The sequence below is a fragment of the Anabrus simplex genome, chromosome 5 (assembly GCF_040414725.1).
Source record: "Anabrus simplex isolate iqAnaSimp1 chromosome 5, ASM4041472v1, whole genome shotgun sequence".
In the NCBI taxonomy this organism is placed as follows: Eukaryota; Metazoa; Arthropoda; class Insecta; order Orthoptera; family Tettigoniidae; genus Anabrus; species Anabrus simplex.
The window spans coordinates 326,180,687-326,203,567 of record NC_090269.1 but is presented as its reverse complement, the minus strand read 5'-3'; the positions used below and the strand labels follow the sequence as shown (position 1 = coordinate 326,203,567).

The window sequence follows — 22,881 nt, the reverse complement described above, 5'->3', positions numbered from 1 at the left end:
GTATATATGCATACATTTAACAACAGTCACGCAAGTGACAAGCATTGCAGAATTGAATTGAATAATAATTATAACAAAATAATAGTAATCTCAGAGATAAAATTATAATAGTACGGACATAATAATAATAATAATAATAATAATAATAATAATAATAATAATAATAATACAGATATCAGCTTGTAACGGGATTTGAACCGTTACAATTCGCCTCCCTCATAAATAAATCGAGGAACAAAGAATCGATTGATTTATGAACAACATAATTATATATATATAATACTAACCTTGACTCTTGACACATATAAACACTTTAAATGAGTATACAACAATATTCTTTTTCAACATCCATACATTTTATAAAATATCACAGATATGAGAATTTTTCTCGCACGTTGTCATTGTAGATAACTGTCCAGTGTCCCATTCTCTCCCTCTCAAACAATTCACAAAAGTATAACACTTAATTTAACATACACAAATTATTTTAAATGAATATACAACATTCTTCTTTTTTTAAACATATCAAAACTTTTTATGAAACATCACTTATATGAGAACTTTTCTCGCATATTGTTGTCGTAGATAACTGTCCAATGTCTTGTTCTCCGCTCTGTCATACAATCCATCACAATGTAGCACTTATTCTTCCAATAAACCAATACGACCCTTGGTTCACACGCAAATTCACATATGTTAGTTTTATTTTGCCATTCTCACAAAAATTAATCATCTTATTTTTATCTCAACAGATCTCACGCGAAGTACTTCTTTACATATATAATGCTATAAGTACCGACAATGTCCCCTTCCTGATCTTTAAAGAATATGCACACTTCCCGATACGATTCACAATAGTGAAATACCCCTGATACAAAAGAAAGAATTTAGACATATTTCCCGCCTCTGCAGATGATGAAAATGGAACCCTAAGTAGCACTCTGTCACTCAAACTGAATCAATTTTGCCCTCATTAACTTACATATCACAATGGATCACATCCTTCTTGGCAACAACAATTAAAGTATCAATACCATGGCTACACGATGGTTCAATTATTCCGTAATCCAGCATAGTGTTTATTTGTTTTTGACGTCACTAGCATATTTAAGTTGAATGGGGTACTTACCTCCCACAAATGATCAATGGTCATTGACTACAAATTTATGTTCATATACGTGTTCTTCCTGACTTACAACTAAATACATCTCGATGGTTACCTAACATCGAACACAATTACTCCTCCTGTAATTCACTCAAATTACCTCACGCCACTGCCTCATGCCGACTATCCCTCGGATACTGGTCGTATAGACACGTGACACACATCAAAACATTCCCTCTCACTAGGAACACCTTCACTTACCTCTCATATGTCTTTAAAGAACACACGTTACCAAACACTTACCTCAGACCATCTTAATTCACACGTACTTCTTTGCTAGTTTTTTCTCTCAGAACAAACACACACTGCCTAAATTAAAGCCGACTCTACTTCCATGATTTGCAACCAAGCCAGCTCCTAAAATAACTGAATACACAAGTTTTGGTACAAGGCATGGCTGAAGGTTATAATTATATTCAATCGCGATTGGTACCGCTATCATTTTATTTGCTCACTGTGACTTACCCAATAGCTGTTATAATATCCAATAGTACCTTAACTTACCTTCTTCACATCACAATTTCTATCGTCGGAGTTACTACTTCACTACTTACATCATCAGTATTATAAGTACTTACATCACTTAACAGAAGATACATCACTTAACAGAAGACTTCTTAAGTCTAACTTACTATTACTATTAATTACTTCATTATCTACGACTACGTCTTTACTTAAATATCTCACTTAACATTACTTAGGTCACAATCACACTATACTCTTAAATCTACTTTCACTACATAACCACTTATATTACATACCTGTTCATTTTCTACCTTCAGCCTGTCCACTTAAGTTACCCGATTCCCTGTGAATCTGAAACTCTGGCTCGATACCGACACCTGGATAACATTCATATTCGGCTTATCATAATCCCTCTGATAACTCAAATACATACGCCTCCCATCTTCGGATTCTCTCTGATTACTCTTCTGACCCCCTCTCTCATAATTCAAATCCATACGCCTCCCATCTTCCGATTCTCTCTGGTTACTCTTCTGACCCCTATCACCATCGACATAACTCTTAATCCTCTGCTCATCAGGATAACTACTTCTCCTCTAATAATCGGCTAACATCTTTCCCCCTCTCTCTACTATACTACTTTCCCCAGCCATCATGCGCTCTCTCTCGCGCCCCTGTGAACATTCCTTCCAAAGCCTGTCAATGACCTTCTCTTTAAATTCTCCTAAATCTGGCATATTATCCTAGTACACTCGAAACGATACTTTACTTTCATCGATAAAAACATTAGACAAAATTTCCAGCACGTATTCCCATTCAATAACATTATTCCTCAACTTACTTGCATATCTTTTCTCAACTAGTTTTACAAATTCTATAGGATTGAACTGTTTTCCAGAAAATCTTGGTAGATCACGATCCCTACTGAACAAAACGCTCGCTACTATCACCTTTCCCGCTGTCTCACATGTAAATTCCTGCCGTATCACTCCCTGGCAACACAAAATTTCTTCTTCCGCTACTGTCTCAGCATTCTCTTCCACTGTTCTCACTTCTTCCTGCAATTCTTCCGCCCCCCCCCCTCTCTCTCTCTCACCTGCTGCGATAGCGTTTCCTGTTCGTTCCGTAGTTCAGTGACCTCCACAAGATTGCTTTCAATTTGTTCATTACTACTAATCTGCTCCCTCGTATCTTCCCCAACTGCATTGTAAATCCTGTCCAATCTTTTCTCGACTACCTCATGAATTTATTCCCGATTACCAGACATGTTATTACTTAACAGTACGATATTATTACTGTCCCCTGTACATATTTCCTTGACTTGCTCGGTCTGAATATGAAGATCGCTCCGATCCAATTTCATTTCACCTTCAATTTCAACACATTTTTCTTTTGACTTACTTTCTAACTTAAATGTTTGATTATTTATCTCTAGTATCTTAGTATCTATATTACTAATGATCGCATTACAATTTTCGTTATTACTGGGAATTAATTGATCCATTTTGTTACATAGAGAGTTACTCAGTTTATTAAAATTTTCATTACTAGTATCAATCTTTTCCCCGATCTTGCTAAATCTACCAATCACTTCTCCCATTTGTTTATTACTAGTATCGATCTTTATCTTACACTTTTCGAAACTACTATTCATTATTTACTCGAACTCGTCCGTTTTGGCCATCAGCAAATTAAATTGTTGTAAATTTATTCCCTCTGCGACTTCCGTTTGTTTCAGTGTGCTTCCCGACTTCTGCACTTTCCTAAATTACCTCACAAGTTTCCATCGTTTTCACCTGCTCCCTATTTTCAACTTCACCTTGGATTGAAAGTTAGAAACTCCCCTCCTTTCAACATCTATGCCGCACGCTACTCAAGGTCTCCACGTTTCCATACTGAACTGGGAAACGTGACGTTAATTCAAATTATGATCTTCACAAGACCACCTTGTTGGCTTCAAAACCACCTGAATTAAGCCTATTAATTACCGCAACTTAAGAGAACAAGATTATTCTTCCCACTGATAACATATGAGGCCTTATGATTATGCACTTCAAGCTGGACTATTCTCTTGTTTATCAAGACTCAACAACTGGGATACCATCTCAAAAATGTTATGTTTCACAGTCAGACACACCACATCATTTAAACTGGTTATAATCTAACAGTGACTTTATAGGTGCTGTCATATGTTTTAGATGGTTATACGCACCACACCCTCATCATATTAACGTTACATTTAAAATTTGCCTTAGTTGGTGCATTTAAATGTTGTATATAGATACGCCTTATGTTCTACAAACCTCAAGCTGGACTACTTTCTCGTGTATCATACCCTAACTATTGTTACCTTCTCTGTTTTGATTTCATTGTTTTAACTTTTGACAATTTAGCTTTCAACATTAATCCTAGTACTTGCTGTCATGTGTATTATATTTCAACTAGTCATCGTTTAACATTTGTCTTGTAGGTGCTATCATGTGTTATATATTGCTATTCGATAAGTTGCATTTTGCTCAATCGATTTGTTGGCTGATGATGACGCGCAATGAGCGTCGAAACTAGTACCAACCTTCTCTAGACGTTATGTGATATATATTCACATCAATAAACATTCATGGTATTGAAAAAGTGGACCTTTAACATTTTCATTTTACTGTCCACCTTGGATGTTCTTAGAAGCAATGACCTCCTCGTTACATAACTTGTCATTGTCTTCCTTGTCCATCTTTGGTTCACTATTAATAGTACGCGATCTCAAATTAATTTCCCTCTTCAAATCCCTTGACACGCCACCAGAATACAAATATATATCCCAAAAATACAATCCTGATATTTACCGGTAATAATTCCGTTTGCTTAAATGTGCATACTCTTCCCAAAATGAACCTATATGCTGTCATTCAGATCAAGTTTTGAATTTATTCGTGCACCACATTGCGGCGTCACAATGCAATTTTCCTAACTCGCTGACAATCTTTTGAAACATATAAAACTACATTTACATTAAAAAATCTGATAATTAATATTCATTAAATAAAATACACAATCGTCGGACCTTGTACTCACTTCTTACCTGCTTACACATACGTTATTTGATGGGCGCCAGCTACAACTCAGTGCAGCAATAATAGAATGAGAATCTTGACTATCTCTAGGGTGTGGGGTAATAAGCTTACTTTTGACAACATACCATATAATTTCTGGGAAAAGGAAATTGGCGTTCGGTTTCCCCATTTAATTAGAGGTTAAGAAATTTTACTGTTTAAATGAAACGAAAGATTAATTTGATAGAACAAAATATATTCTTGAAATTGTATATAAAATAGTAAGTCTTGTTGCGATAAAACACATGTGAATATGAACTTATGACATTGCAACTGAAAGAAACTAGGCATGAATTGGAATTCTTCTTGGCCGGACATTCAACAAATTTTATACGAAATATATCCTTCACTGGTTCACTTGACTGTACCTTCAACACTTTGAGTGCAATTACGAGGTATTCCTTTCGATCTGGCGTTTACTGTAGATGTGTCACGCCTAATTTGGTGATGTATTCATGTGAGTGTTTCTTCTCCATATTATATGACTTCTTTGTAAGTCTGTATGGTATGACTTCATTGCAATTGTAACCTTCTATGACTCCATCACTGTTCACCATTCACTTTACTTCTTCTCTCTTCGCCTTCCGTTTAACTAATGACTCACCGGGCGAGTTGGCCGTGCGCGTAGAGGCGCGCGGCTGTGAGCTTGCATCCGGGAGATAGTAGGTTCGAATCCCACTATCGGCAGCCCTGAAGATGGTTTTCCGTGGTTACCCATTTTCACACCAGGCAAATGCTGGGGCTGTACCTTAATTAAGGCCACGGCCGCTTCCTTCCAACTCCTAGGCCTTTCCTATCCCATCGTCGCCATAAGACCTATCTGTGTCGGTGCGACGTAAAGCCCCTATCAAAAAGAAAAAAACTAATGACTCCCGTTGACTGACTGAGGCCACTCCATCTCGTTCACTTAATGGCCAACTGTGGCCTCTCCTTCCAGTAGAATAATGACTGACGCTACAATATGCAGCCACCTTTTATAGACGTTGGTTGACACACCTACGTAATCTCCAGAAATAACTATGATCTACTCCCACCTCGCGACAAATATTACACACTATGGCGAAATCGCCAGGGGCTCCCTAGGTAACTGCAAGTCCGTAAGCGCATCGCTAAATAAGCACGCACCGAGCTCGATAGCTGTAGTCGCTTAAGTGCGGCCAGTGTCCAGTATTCGGGAGATAGTAGGTTCGAACCCCACTGTCGGCAGCCCTGAAAATGGTTTTCCGTGGTTTCCCATTTTCACACCAGGCAAATGCTGGGTACAGGTATCACCTGGTAGCGGGATTTGAACCGTTACAGTAGGTAACTATTGCTTTGTTGAAGGTAGATTTCGTGAGATTCATTTATAGTATTGATCAGGTAAAGGGGTTCAGAACCTGATGACTTTGCACTGTTGGTCATCAAACGTGGTGATTTGTATTCACCGAGATTCAGTTTATTTTTATTGTTCGTGGGTTATATATCGTAATCATGTGGATGTGTTTTTAGCTTTTTCTTGTATTATATTTTTTGCTATATTTAAATTAGGCGGCCACTCTAAGACTAATCTCAGAATAAATCAGTGCTTTTTGAATATGTAAACTGGGAGCCTTCCTGGGGAATATTTCGCATTAGCAAGGTCGTAACTTGTTAATGTAAATAGTCGATTTTTATGTTATTGTGAAAGGTAATTTTTTGTCGTATTCAACAGCTGATATGTAATGAAGGGTTGATCAACGTCAAAATCAATCATAAACAGTTGAATTTTTAAAAGTATTTCCACCTTTTCAATTTGCTTGAATCGAAAGAAGAATCATTCAAGTACATAATTAAGGTATGAATGGATTGTTCTATAATTAATTGAGATTCGAAACGATGAACTCAATAGTCCAACTAAGAACATTCATGTAGATACGATCTGTATTTGTACATGTTCGATAGCATGGAGTTGGTTTCCCGTTGCTTTATCGGGTGTTAAAATATTTATATAAATTAATATATTTTATTTATCAGGATTGTAGAATGCAAATTATATGTTACAACGAGAGTTCCTTAAACCTTTTGAAAATTTTATTTTTGCTTATCTCTGCCGATAATTGCATCCTTGTCACTTCCGTTAATTTATGCCTGTAAGTTAGGTTTTTTAAGTTAGTTGTATTTCGTAGCCACGGACGTACTATGGCCCTGGGAGGCTTGTGCTCGTATCTTGGAACGGAAGGGGTGTGTTTGACCTCACACTGTCGTAAGGCAATTTGTTATCTCATGCGTTCGGATTACTTGATACAATCCAGATGAGGTGGCATTTGTCACTAGACGGGAAAGACCCCTTGACTGTTGACCTTTGTGGCACGTGCTCCCATGTGTTCATGACCCGGTCGGGGTAAATTTGCGTTGCCACAGGGTCCCATGAGCTATGGGGGTTGATGGGAAAGGTCCCATTACATCATCTGATATAAAAATACTAACATTGTGCTTGAGTAAATTTCATCATTTCATTATTATAATGTAAACAAACAGGTAGTCTTACAGTGTCCAAAATAGATTTCAAGTGTCTATAGGGAATTTCCTTGGAACTTGCAACCATTTTTCCAATACAATGACCAGGATTTTACACATGAATATTACATAGTACACTTCTCTGTGAAGTAAAGAAAGGTTCTACAAGGTATGCAGAACTGTGGAGTGTTTCATTGGTCTTGAGAGGATGAAGGAACAATGAGAGATGAAGTGATATCATCTGAAGGAAGTCTCAGCAGAATTTTTATTACACTTTCTTCTCATGGCACAACAATTAGAATTAGTTTAAAGACGGTTCCTTTTCTGCTAAATAGGGGAAGAGGTCATACAAATTTTATTTCCTGGGATCACAATTGCTTTATATATTTAAATCGACACTGGACTTCACTCATACAAGCGATTGCAGGAAAGAGTGAAATAAAAATGACTATAAATAATGTAAGAAGTCCGTATTACAATTCGACAAATCAATTTATTAATATTAGAAAATACAGATTTTATAAATGTTTTTAAAAAAATACTTTGCTGTGATTACTATTCAATGCAGTATCATTGAAATATATTGTATCATGCGTATCACATAACATTGCTACATGAGCTAAAGGATATGGAATGTTCTTTGTGATGTGGTGAAAATGTATTAATTTGCATGAAAAATATAAACATTTAAGATAATACATTTGTACTACCTTTGCAAGGCAAAAAATATACAACCAAAAAATTATAAATATTGAAGATAAGGCAAAAATTAATCTCTGATTAAAACATATGACCAATATATCCACAGAAATACAACTAAAATAAAATTTGAATCCTGGTATGAAGCACTAGCTATTTCCAGTTACACAACATACAAACATATGAACTAGTATTGTCACCCACATTTCAATTATTGTCAATACGAATTAAATCTTAAATTTTATTTTCAGAGGTTGGAGATGCATGCTTCAGAATTTTAACAATCTGCAATTATAAATAATAACCAGCACCTAAGATAAAACTAAAGAAGTAAAACTAATGTGAAATAAGTAGAAAACTCGATGTTTCATACAGGAACAATGAAGATAACCTAATTTTAGTTTCTAATCACAATTCATCTTTTGCTTCAAACTCATAGTCCTCATGGTCACTTATTGACTGTGAACACAGTTTAGCATAATCAGTACAGAGCTTTATGTCAATATTTTCTTCATTTTTTCCGAAGAATTTCAAAATAGCATCATCATTCTCTTCCACAATACCATCACACTGAAACAAAAATGCTCACTTAGAAGACATAGTTCATTAAGGGAAAGATAAATTTAAGCCCACAAACAGGCATAGAGGAAAAAATTAATACGAATGGAAGATGGATTTTACAATGCAAAGACACAACAGGAACTTGCATAGGATGTCATCAAAAGAAACAAATTGATGTGCACCTAGAAAAAACGCTATGTGATAATATTTCAGCTTAGAACTCGAATCAGACAAGTTCTGTCATCTAAGGTTCAGTACTGAATGAAGTATATAAACGAATTTTCAATATAAGTGATACATGTGCTACAGGTCAGTATTTCCCCCTCAATATTGTCACACGTCGGTATTTCGAGGCGCTACAATGAAATACTGCAATATGTGTCTGCAGTGAGAAGAAAATGATATACAGGGCCAGTTTTAAAATAAACATAAAGACACCCCGGGTTTGGAATGAAGTCGTCTTGGACGTCACAGGTAAAATATGACAGTGTTTGTTACAGGTATAAATAAGCGAGCGTACAAGTTAGTGCAGTGGAGTGCAAAAGGATCAGCATAGGCCAAGGACATGTTTACAGTGATGTATTAGACCCCCCTGACTTTCCGAGACGATGAAAATTTTAAAAAAATCTTGCATACAAGACCCCCAACGTATTTCGTCAGAGAACAACAATGTTTCCGCTTCGAAGAGGGTACAAGCCTTATTGCAGCTCTGATGATATCACACGAATTTGTGAATAATTTTGTCCGTACGACCCACGCAATGAAACCGCGTCGAAGTCATGCGGTACATCTGCGTTTCGTATTTAAGAAATGCCCGCCTCCGTAGCGTATGCCTACTGCAGCTCCGATGACTTCGCACAAATAGGTGAATAGTTTCGTGTCCGACCCGCGCATTGCTGGCATGCATCAGTCATGCTATATGCCTGTGTTTTGTAGTTAACCCTTTCGCTCCCAGTGTCCGTATATACGGACGTCGGCTGTATGTGCAAGAAATCCGAACGTCCGTATATACGGAGGTTTCGTAAATAATGTTTTTAAAATATAATACACTCTCAAATATACGCGTAACAAACGCCAAATTAATCGGGAAGAAATGTTCTACTCATATCAACCACTTAAACAAACTTCAGTAAGTACTGTATACAGTGCTGAAAGAAGCGAGCAAAATCTAGAAGGCATTGACCTTGTGCGCCAGCTGACTACGTTATTGGAGGGAAGTGAACGGTGTTGTTTGTAGTTCTGCAATTCTGTAGTTCTGAAATTTAGTGGATTTGTTCATTTTTAAATGTTCTTTTAAGTGATATGAATAGTTGGAAGCCAGCTTTTCTTTTCTTGGTATTTGAAAGTTTGAAGAAATGTGAAAAAAATGTTCTGATTTGGTCAATAGATTTCGGAAAACTAGATCTTTTTTGTATGACTATTTACTTTTTTGCATTTAGTATCTTTTAGAGTATGCATTTAAAAATAAAACATACAAAATATTCAATTTGGACAATAAATAAGTGAAAAATGCACATTGTAATAAAATACTACGATAAAGCAAGATAAGGGCCTGGGATTTCTTGCACATATCCTGCCAAGAGCAGAGGGTTAAGAATGTCCACCAGCGTAATGGTTAGCACAATTAGGTGCCGTTCTCGGGAGTCTGGGTTCGATTCCCGGTACCGTACTGCCAGAGATTTACGAATGGCAGGAAGGTTGATATGGCGTAGAAATGGTGCATGTAACTCCCCTCCACTGACGGCGTGTCCAAAAAGAGCCGTCACCACCTCGTGATGAGGAAACGAGTTTTCTTTAGTTGAGAAATATTCACGGTTGATTCTATTAATATAGCAGACGAGATCATTAACAAAGTGTTCTTTTAATATCTCCTAACTCCGTCCAATATAGGTATTTTTTGGAGAGAAGAAGGTTTAAAACATGATAAAAACTACCCAATCATAGCGATGATTTTACTCGCCAACGTACCTGACAAATAATAATAATAATAATAATAATAATAATAATAATAATAATAATAATAATAATAATAATAATAATAATAATAATAATTGTTCCGAGGTATCTGTGGAACAGCAAAGGTGAAAGAAGGTGCGGGGGTGAACGGGCCTCAAAATACGAAATTAAAGTTAAGATAAAATGTAACAAGGTTATATTTTCTTTTCAAAATCAAGAAATAACAAGCATGGCAGGTACAGAGTAGCAAGGCAACAAAAGTACAATTACAGTATTTACAGGATTTGGGCTTCGAGCCTCAAACTCACAATTCTTGAGCAATTAGCCCAGCTTTACCCCAAAACAAGTTTCAACAGAGGGGCAGAAAACCCCATTCATGCCCAGGAGCACTTGCTCCAAATTACACAGTAAAGCCTCCTCGAGGCACGCAGAACCAAATTTCAAAAAGAGCAAACCGCTCTCAACGTTCAAGCCTATAAAAGGCCACACCAAACTCAACTTTCAAGTTGTCCTCTAAGGACATAAACACAGGGGTAAAAATACCCAACCTACTGAGGCCTATTAAGTGAGGAAAGGTTAATTACATGGCCTCTAAAATACCAATATGAGAGGAGGCGATCTGCACTCCTAATACATTTGTTTAAAACCTACTTGGCACTAGGCCGTTAATGCAAGGGCTAATCCCATACTAAAGAGGTGACTTTTAGAAGGAAACAATTTACATTACGTTAAGGAAGAAACGGTTGAGAAAATAAGTTCACCTCAATGCAATATGAGTGGGAGCTCGAGAGGGTTAAGCACTCTCTATCCCAATATGTAGTTAAAACAGAAAGAATTGACACCGAGTGTCTTTACATTTTTAAAGGAAAGTTACATGGAAAAGGCTTCCGACCTGCCCCGAGAGTTAAACTGCTGAGCTAGCAAGAAAATAAGTTATTAAAAGGCCATTACCTTGTGGATGAACTGCTGCCCGAAGAAAGAGGCGCTTCCCGCCCCCTGCTACGTACTTTACACACTGAAAGATGTTACTGAAGTGGCGCGGAGACCCGAAAATCAGCAGTTTATATACTCTCGCGAAAAGTTCGAGGCGTTTCAGGAATGAGAACACCCTCCCACAAGAATTTTATTGGCTAGGGTAAGGAAGATACACCTGATTGGTCATAAATTAATTAAAGAAATTCGGGATTGGCTAAATTCAAAACAAGGGGAAAGAAAGGGTTATACAGCCAACTTAAACAATAACAGAAAGAAATTTAACAAGGAACAAACTTTTGAAATAAAAATTTCTCCAAAAAACAGTTCTTTCACTTCGCACTAGGATGCACCATTGTAGTTCTTCAGTAGTGTCTAGAAGAGAATGTTCACACTTCTTACTACAGGCAAAACAAAAATACCTCGAAAACGACACAGTTCAGAAACTTGAAAATTTCCAAGTAGTGACATCTTCTGAGAAACTTGAAAATTAACCCATTAGATAAAGTTCAGACTTCCTCCGGCAGGGGAGTTTCAACTGGCGCAAGGTTTGAATTAGCGACGTGGAGGTGTACCACCCGGTACAATAATAATAATAACAACAATAATAATAATAATAATAATAATAATAATAATAACGTGTAGAAACAAGACTTTTTCAGAAAAACATTGTGACTTTTGGGACTTTCCGGGATGTGAAGTGGACAACAGGTGCAAAGTGGTCGGATAAACGCCGTGCTCGACACAGCGAGCTAATGAAAACCTACTGGATCAATCGAAAACTGAGTAAACGCTAAAATGTATAATGAAACTTATCGCGGTTCCTAGTTGGCCGATTAGCGAATAATAAATAATAATAGTAATGATTTTGTTTCCGCTTACTTTTAACGATTTTCAGAGACGCCTAACAAAACATACTAGGGTATGCGTTAATACGAAAATGGAGACAACGAACATACGAAATTAAACATCATGATAAAATGCATTACCGCCACACCTATAGATATCCATACATGCGGCAAACTTTCCTGTTAGTTATTTTTATTATTTCCGTCGTGGAACTTTTGGTACAATCCTAGTACAATCCAGCATATAACACACTACTTCGCGAAGAAATATATGTGAATCATACCTTAAAATCCTTGTAGAAGAGAGATAGATGGATTCATTACCAATGCCAGGGACCCAACCAACTCGCCCAAAAAGGTGCATTTACTTTTATAACCTAATGAATGAAATATTTCACGTGCCATAGACCATTAGCCGACCAGCTACGAGCACAGCTATTCGCCGACATGACATCATTCTCAGAATTCCTAACTCACGGCTTCCGTTACCAACCGGCGCAGAATAAAAACACGATAAAAGGCTCTCTTAGTAATGTAATTTAGTGTCTGTAACTATCTTTGCAAATCCAGGCCAAGCTCTGTCAAGGGAACACTCTCTTCGAGAGGCTCTTAACTATCGCCGCGGCGCATACTGCCCGCACGGCAAGAAAAAAAATGTAATTTAGTAGCTATAACCTATCTTTCCAAATCCAGGCCAAGCTCTGTCATGAGAACAGTGTCCCCCTTCGAGAGGCTCTTAACCATCGCCGCGGCGCATACTGCCCGCATGGCAAGACCTATCGTCACATTTCGTTGGACATTTCCGTACCAGCTGGTAACAATTCGCAGATCGTATCGGCAATCCCGCTGTACACGGAGGCTCGGCGGCGGGTGGTGCTCTTTTATTTTTAGTTCAGGATGATTGCAGTATTCTGCACTAAACGGGGCATCCTGGCTCGGGTTGTGCTAGAAACACAAAGGTTTGTTACTACGAAGTGGTACAGTAAGACTTGTCTGCCTGAGGTCATCCAGGCTCTCAAGCAGCTCCGCCCAAGGTCACAGCTCAACACTTGGCTCTTGCAACAGCACATATAACACAATGCCGCACCCACACTGACCGCGAAGATTGTGCGTCTACTACTGCACTCTTACGGCGACTTCAAGAAATATAAGTATTCGCGCCTTCCTATGTTAAACTAGTGGCATAGAGCAGGTAGTATTGGAGGATCGAGACGGTGGTGGTTAGAACAGTCCCTTGATTAGTACTACTTAAATCAACCCAGTGACTGGACGTAGTGCGCTGAGCAGAGTCCAAGTAAAAACGAAGAAGAAGAAGGGAGCATTCGGGGTCCCGTCTTTTGTAACCTTTTAAAAATAGTTTGGTTCCCGACTATAGAGTCCAAACAGTGTGAATCTATTCCCAAATGGTTTCTGGAGATGGTCTCTGATATTCCCAGTTGGTGTGTGTGTAGCAGAAGCCTTTCCTTTCGAATAAAGCCGTGTAGAAAGTGTGCCAAGCCACTGGCTGATAACTAGCGTGTGTTACGAGTTGTACTTCCGAATGTAATACGTGGTGACTGGAAGCATTCTTCTGATAACTGCGGCTGTTGAAAGCCAGGCCCTTAATTTTAAGTACATTTCATGCTTGTTCTCTACATTTATCACATGAGGATTTACCTAAACAGCTGTAAAGGAGGTAAGAGACGACACTGTTTAGGTTAGGTATGCTATCGCCCGGATAGTGCCAAAAGTTCGGCAGAACCCTGTTCGGATTAACGAGACTTTACTGTACTTAACATTACTTTTTTAGACTCACAGAGCGTGCTGGCGCTATGCGGAATATTGAACACTTTCGTGTATCGCCATGTTGTGGGCACTTTAGCTTCGAATGCATGGCTAACACGTGCTAATGTTTACAGTCCCTTGCATATTTTCGATTTTAATCATGCCTGTTAGTGGATCTGTTTTAGTATTATATTATGTGACAGAATAATATATTGTCAAATATTTTCAAGGAATGTGGGAGGTGATATTATTACGGTAGTTAAATTGATCGGCAATATTAGGCCTAAAGTTAGGCCTCACGTGTGGAATGGAAAGATATTGACGAGGGTGAATTCGTGAGCAACCTTAATTTGTACAGACTGCTATCAGAAGGGATCTGGTATTTCTTTTCACATGCGAGTAGTAAATGAACTGTTATAAAATAACTTTCAATTAACGTAATGGAGAACTAAGCAGGTTATAGGGTAGTTGATTCAGAGAACGCATGAAATTTAGAATGTTTAGGCTGCTTCTTTTTCTTGTTTGCCTTTTTCCAATTCACCAAGGATAATTGTTCAGAACTAAACAGTTGTTCTGAAAAGGATTTATTATTATTATCGTATGGCATTTACAAGTATAAAGTGTAAAAATATACAATGAACATATAAAATACAGTAAAATGTAGAAGTAATTAAACTAGAATGTCCAGCTTTGACAACCAGTCCACTGCACTTGGTGTCAATTCATGCAGAGGCCGTAAACCGTCCTTAAATGCCGACAGCGGACAGCTCTCAACAACATGAAGCAATGACTGCTTCTCAGCAACACACTCATATGCAGCACTTTCACAACATCCCCATTTTTTCATCATATATCGGCACCTGCCATGGCCTGTTCTGAAACGGCTGAGTTTTGACCACTCATGTTGAGGAAGATCAAAACCTGGCACTTTCTTCGTTGGGTCTTTAATCACAAAGGCGTTGGTGGGTGGACATTGTTCCCATTGCTGTCTCCATTCTGCTGTTACACTCATTTTTCATAGGAGTGTAGATCAGTTTAGAGTGGATTCTGCGATTTTAACCTCATCACAGGTGGATCTCGTAGGGCATTGAACAAGAGTGAGTTCCTGTGTGCAAAGGTCTTCTTGAGCCACTGTACTTACTCTGCTTTTCTCCTCAGATCTGGAGGAGCAATGTTTGCTAAAACAGGCCGCCACTGAGTAGGAGTGGACCTCACTGTACCAGTAACATCTCTCAAGGTTACATTGAGCTGTACGTCAATCTTGCTCAAACGTACACTGTTTTCCCACAGGAGCGCAGTACTCACCAGCTGAGTATGCTATAGAAAGTGAAGCAGTGAAAAAGCCTACATATTTTTCATAGTGACTGTGTACCGGTATTACAAATTTGATAAACATGAGCCTAGAATCCGTAAGATATGATTGATAAAGCTTGATGAAAGCCTTTTCATTTTAGGGAAAGTTATTGCTTCCAATTATTATCAATTATATGAAAAATGATTTATCAGTATTGCGCCCTGGTGGGGGGTGTGATAGGCGTCATCCAATTGTAATTAATTATTGAGGAATATATATTTCAGTTTCAGAAGCAAGAATATCTTACTTTACATATAGCAAGTACAGAACAGGCCGAGATGGTATTGTGCAACCTGCCACAGACTGTTGTCTCCACTAAGATTAAGGAATACAATGACCAGCAAAATTAGAATTCTCAGAAATTGTGACGAGGGGGAAGAGACAGGCAAGAGTTATTTCCGAGTCAGTGGAAGGTTTTAGGCCCGCGGGCGAAATTATAGTGCGACACACTGGATGGAGCCGTGTGCAAAATTCCTAGAAAAGATGTCAAGGGAGCCTCAAGTTACTAGCAGGAGCTGAGCGCAAGGTTGGCACTTGAAGAAAAAAATATGAAACTTCTCTGTCCCGCGCTAGCTTGGACCAATCGTAAAATTCATAGACCAGTGGCAGGCGCGACAACTTCGTATTGTAAGAAGCATTAGCAACTTTAACTCCACGGATTAAATTTATAGAAGGAAGTGATTGATAAATTCGGAATAAGGTGGAATTTAGAAGCCTAACCATATAATAAAAGTTATTAACTGAGGGAGATTAATTGGCGTAATTCTGAGAATTCGTGGATGCTATCCGTTGATTGGGTGCAGACAGGAGACGCTACAATATGGCGCGAAATCCCAGGCCGGGATACAAGAGCTAAATTCGCAATTATATCAATTACCAGCGATCGATATTAGTTGAGAATTGGCATAGAGCCTTTGAGAACATAATTACATCATTGAAACCCATATTTAAGCTACTGACAAAGGCGCAAATAGTCGTATGAGGATATCGGAGCTGCGCGTCGTAAGATGACATTTCGTGAACTCGGAGGAGAGGGGAGACGAATATAAATATAGGGTCGTGGAGACGGACTTGCTGTCACCACGCCAGGGGTGCGTAACTTACTTCTGATAATGTGTTCGAGCTGTCACCACGCCAGGGGTGCGTAACTTACTTCTGATAATGTGTTCGAGCTGTTACCACACCAGGGGTGCGTAACTTACTTGTGAATATTCCGAGCTGTTACTACGCCAGGGAGCATGTGTATACACTGACTGACAGAGCAAATGCAACACCAAGAAGGAGTGGTCAGAACTTTATGCCAATTGCAGGGTAGACTGACGTCACTGAGGTATGCTCATGATGTGAAATGCGCCGCTGTGCTGCGCACGTAGCGAACGATAAATGGGACACGGCGTTGGCGAATGGCCCGCTTCGTACCGTGATTTCTCAGCCGACAGTCATTGTAGAACGTGTTGTCGTGTGCCACAGGACACATGTATAGCTAAGAATGCCAGGCCACCGTCAACGGAGGCATTTCCAGCAGACAGACGACTTTACGAGGGGTATGGTGATCGGGCTGAGAAGGGCAGGTTGGTCGCTTCGTCAAATCGCAGCCGATACCCATAGGGATGTGTCCATGGTGCAGCGCCTGTGGCGAAGATGGTTGGCGCAGGGACATGTGGCACGTGCGAGGGGTCCAGGCGCAGCCCGAGTGACGTCAGCACGCGAGGATCGGCGCATCCGCCGCCAAGCGGTGGCAGCCCCGCACGCCACGTCAACTGCCATTCTTCAGCATGTGCAAGATACCCCGGCTGTTCCAATATCGACCAGAACAATTTCCCGTCGATTGGTTGAAGGAGGCCTGCACTCCCGGCGTCCGCTCAGAAGACTACCATTGACTCCACATCATAGACGTGCACGCCTGGCATGGTGCCGGGCTAGAGCGACTTGGATGAGGGAATGGCGGAACGTCGTGTTCTCCGATGAGTCACGCTTCTGTTCTGTCAGTGATAGTCACCGCAGACGAGTGTGGCGTCGGCGTGGAGAAAGGTCAAATCCGGCAGTAACTGTGGAGCGCCCTACCGCTAGACAACGCGGCATCATGGTTTGGGGCGCTATTGCGTATGATTCCACGTCACCTCTAGTGCGTATTCAAGGCACGTTAAATGCCCACCGCTACGTGCAGCATGTGCTGCGGCCGGTGGCACTCCCGTACCTTCAGGGGCTGCCCAATGCTCTGTTTCAGCAGGATAATGCCCGCCCACACACTGCTCGCATCTCCCAACAGGCTCTACGAGGTGTACAGATGCTTCCGTGGCCAGCGTACTCTCCAGATCTCTCACCAATCGAACACGTGTGGGATCTCATTGGACGCCGTTTGCAAACTCTGCCCCAGCCTCGTACGGACGACCAACTGTGGCAAATGGTTGACAGAGAATGGAGAACCATCCCTCAGGACACCATCCGCACTCTTATTGACTCTGTACTTCGACGTGTTTCTGCGTGCATCGCCGCTCGCGGTCGTCCTACATCCTACTGAGTCGATGCCGTGCGCATTGTGTAACCTGCATATCGGTTTGAAATAAACATCAATTATTCGTCCGTGCCGTCTCTGTTTTTTCCCCAACTCTCATCCCTTTCGAACCACTCCTTCTTGGTGTTGCATTTGCTCTGTCAGTCAGTGTATTTACTCGTGGAGTAGTGTTCGAAGTGTTATAATGTTACGTAGCACAGTGATTCGTGATGTGTAGTAGTTCATATTACAGTCTTGAACAGTCTTTTATTTTTTGCCAGTTGCTTTACGTCGCACCGACACAGACAGGTCTTATGGCGACGATGGAACATGGAAGGGCTAGGAGTGGGAAGGAAGCGGCCGTGGCCTTAATTAAGGTACAGCCCCAGCATTTGCCTGGTGTGAAAATGGGTAACAACGGAAAACTATCTTCAGGACTGCCGACAGTGGGGTTCGAACCCACTATCTCCCGAGTACTGGATACTGGCCGCACTTAAGCGACTGCAGCTATCGAGGTCGGTCTTGAACAGTCTACTAGCAAGAAGAGTTCCAATATTTACCGAACAAATTAAATTAAAACCTACGGATAGGTGTGTGAAATTCTACACAAAGAAATTAAGAAGTACATGGCGTGAGAACGATCACGGGTGCTCGACGTATTTCACCCACTAAAAACAGTCAATCATCAACTGATACCTGGTCAGCTGCGTGAACACGCGACGGGAATTCGAGTGCGCGCCCGGGCCGTTGTAAAAGGGGATCCCGAGGTATCCCATGTTCCTAGTGTCCGGGAAATGAACGAAATATGTATATTTACATTAAGTGGGCTAGATAAAAGGCCAGACATGTAAAGTTTCAGTTCAATATTAGTGTGTGTAAATTTATTAAAATGTTAAAATTTTAAGACTTGAAAATTAATGTGTTAATCTGAAAAATGCATTGGATTACCTCTTCAAGCTGGCATGAAAACCAGTAGGATGCAGGGCTAGACTGGGCGGGGCCTGTGCTCCTCGTCCAGTTTAGCAAACTACAGGCTGAGATGAGTACCCCTTAATATACATTTGTAGATTGCTGTCGTTAGCGGGAGGAAATCATATTCTTTCATTATGGTAACTTGGTTGTGAAACGAACCGTTTCCGGCTCGTATAAATTCAGAAATAGAAAAAGGGACAAATTAATATGTACATAATTAGATCAAGCACTCATCCTAATTTTTATTATATAATAAGAGTAGAGTAGGGTTGATTTGTTTATTCAAGTGCTTGCATTGTTTGAAATTATATGGAGCACGTTTCACGTAAAGATAAGATTAATATTCATTTCATAAGTGCTCAAATGTGTTTTCCGTTATCGTAAACTTTATAGATATTAAGGCCTGTTGTAAGAGTATCCAGAGGTAGAGGGTTGCCGAGTGATTTATGTTCTTGTGGGACGGAATGAAGTCCATTGAATTGTCTGTAAATATCGATGATTATTCGTGCTGATGTTTCGCCAGTGGACAGAAACATAATAATCAGAAGAAGTATCGGAATTATAAATGAACAGGGGTAATGTGTAAATGCGTGTTTATCGTAATGCTTTGTGAATAAAGGCACGGGTCTAATTTGATGGAATGATTGCAAGTTAAAGTAATTCCGATGTCGAGATAACATGTGGCGTGAATATTTTGATTCGGGCAGTAAATTTGATTTTAACCTTAATTGTTGATTTAACGTTGTAACCGCAGACGGATTAACATTCTTTACCCGATACCTCCATTTTCTTACTCGTCGTTGGGCAGCCTAGTTTGACGAAATGGAGTCGCTCAGCGGATACCTCAGGGTTTACTTATGGCAAGTAAGACATGTAATCTTACTGTAGAATTCGCTTTACGTGAGTTCAAGAGAATTCCAACTCTCGGGTGACACCTATCGTTGCTCACGATATAATAATAATCATCGCCGACAACCTTATCAGAGTATTGACTTAGAGAGAATTTACCATAGTTAAATGAACACTTAATTACACGGTACCTTTTTTAGCTATTAATTAACTTACAAACTAGACAGTAATTAAAGAATTCATGACACCAGCAATTATAGAAAAATAACAAGATATTTATTAATAAAATATTAAGTTATTAAATTTCCATATTATGCGACGCATTATTCAAAATTGACCTAAAATACGTATGGAGAATGAGTCAGCGCTGGCTCGCAAAATAAAATGAAAAATAATATTCAGTATTTTAAATTATTAAAATGATCAGTTCCTTTGTGAAGTAGAAGTTCAATATTTACACTTTTACAATAGATCACTGGACACATCTGAGGTCCACCTCGCAATTGCAATGTAAGTATAACATCGACACAAATAACCATTTCCGATAGTTCACTTTCTTTAGTCTGATTAAACCAGTCTCACTTGGATACAATATCCAGCCGAAATGCATCTCAAATACACTAACAAGTTAAGTCTGAATAAAGTGGAAACATTTAAGTAGATCTGAATATATTAAAAGAAATCGAAAATAGATCTAAGTAAATTAAGCTATTTTTGAGTAAAATCCGAAGTCATGATTTTGTTGCATCGATCTCGTTGTGCATGGAAACTACTTACGAACTAAGGCATTCCTTCCTAGTGCCAGTTAAATACGGCTCCTACTCTAGCCTTTCCCTAGCTGAAGTTCGTTAAAGAAATGTACGATCAAACGGAGAAATATTAATCGATCTAGCTATCTATCTAATTTCAACATAACCTTTGGCTGTCTTACACATGTCCTTTTAGGTTCAATGTCCCTTTCTATAGTTATCTTCCAATAACATTCAACTACGATGCAAGCTACTTCTCTCTTATGCAGTTACTATGAAGCGCTATGCCGCGAGGTTTAGAAACATAATCTCATATACGTCGGTGTCGTAATGTATCTGGTTAACTACAGCTATTCAAAGTATCGTAGTATGCTAATGTTCATTATAAATCATCTACACTGACATACGATTACGTCACGAGCATACATCTATAATAGAAAATCCAGTTCGTACCTTGGCTTGTGTAGCTCCAGCGGTGTGGGCACTCATTACGCAAATAAATCATAAAATAAACTTGTAGTGTGGCATGACTTAACTCGCAGGTACACGATGGTCCTGCATCGCGTAAAACCATCTCATATCACTATATATGTACATAACTCGAAACTTTCATCCAATTACCATAATCATATTCTTATTACAACATCCATTTAATATTAACACCGTAGCCTCCATAATAATATATCGCGTTCCCAACTTCACGACTACGTTAAAATACCACACAGTTACTTAATAATATTTACAAGTCAGAGCTTCTCATAACCTACGGACGAGTTCAATGCCCTTTCTATGAACCAAACAATGCGTAATTCCATTTGTTTCTTTCTACACCGCGCACAACCATTCGTGACGTCAACTTTAAGCATTACTTCAATGAAATCTCTATAATCTCCCAGTATGTCATTTCAATCAGCTGTTCCACATTTCTCTTCAAACCTCACGCTTCCTACAAGTATTCTGGCCGATATAGCATAAACTATTGCTATATTACTAAATCGTAACTACGAACTTAATTATCTCACACATCGTTGGTAATCCTCACTTGCATTGCCATATTTATCGGTCTACAATTAGCCCATCGGCACATACCTAAGGTACATGTGTAGGCAAACCAAAAAATTATGCAATAAAATATTATGAATGACTTAGCTCGCTCGTGGTTGTCCCTGGTCCAGCTGTTCCGTTCCCAATGGATGTAGTTGGGTCTTCGCTTCGGTCACGGGTCAGACATCTGGCACGTCATCCGCTCCTTCGTTCTGGAAGTACTATCAGGATTCCCGTTGCCTTCCTCCGTCATGGCTCGGTTGGATGGTTACCCACTGCCTTCCTTGTCATTGTCTGGTCGTATGGTAAGATGAATTGTTCCCAGGTCGGTCCATCACGTGAATTTAGCACATCATCTTGATCATCTTCTTGTCAGTCTCAAAGTTGAAGATTATATTGCAGTATACAGCCATTTATGCTATTCTTCTCTGACGTCTTTAATTCTTAATTTATTTATTTTTATTCTTCTCCGTAGCTCTTCGATGTATCTGCAATTTCGTATGTAACGACTTCAGTATGTCTAATTTCGTCTGAACTGCTTTTGAATCTAGACGAAAACTTATTCTTAATTCTTATCAATAGTTGAAATATTTCTTTTCTTATGCGCGATTCCTTTGCTTCTACTAAAGAATTATTCCGCTGTCGGTGATTGCGTCCGCTCTCGTTGTGAAAATTCAAGATGAAGTTTTTTTAATAATAATATTTTTTCTATTTTTTTTTGAAAACAATACTGTAGACCGTCCACTGTCCGTTTTACTCGAATACTTGACCATTCCATGACGTATATGGCCCTCTGAGTCATCATAACAGGTGTCTGTTCCTTGCTTGCTATATATTACATGGCCCATACCTTCAGTCGGCGCCATTTTGTAATCTGTCGTGGACGTGCGAACGGGCACAACGTTTTTGGACTCCATAATATTCATAAATATTTGTTTAGAAGTGATAAAGGCACGTGTATAGGATGGTCATGATATGTTGAAAGCCCAGAGTGGTTTGAGCCCAATTTTGAGATCAGAAGTCGTGCGGGACGAAAATCCGACATGAGGTGAGAATCGAGCCGTATTGTGTTTGATGACGAAATAGATAAATCTCGATGCCTACGTCGATATAATATGAAGATTCGGTGTCATGAGTGGCAGGAGTCCACGCACCGAAGATTAATGAATGAATTAAATGTTGAAGAGTTCCAGTGAAAAAATGGACTTCAAAACGTATATGGAAGGAATCATTTAGCACTTGCAGAGATTGGATGTATTTGTCTAAGTGCGAGGTGCCATGGGATTTGAGATTTGTCCTGGGAGGACACGGTGTTCCCCTGAATTAACGACAGTAAGAAAATAAGGTTGCGGGTTCGAATGCAGTTATTATGTCCCGAGCGATATGAAATCGGGCCTGGGTGGTTCA

General features: G+C 39.4%; 1 protein-coding gene across 1 annotated transcript in view; it reads right to left on the bottom strand.

The window, feature by feature from the left end:
* Positions 1-7,685: 7,685 nt before the first annotated feature.
* Positions 7,686-22,881, bottom strand: part of sel (canopy family protein seele) — a 344,529-nt gene continuing 329,333 nt past the window's right edge. The window contains exon 5 of the mRNA XM_067147564.2: positions 7,686-8,481. Within this exon, the coding sequence (XP_067003665.1) occupies positions 8,320-8,481 (162 nt within the window). The 3' untranslated portion in view covers positions 7,686-8,319. The remainder of the gene's footprint in view (positions 8,482-22,881) is intronic.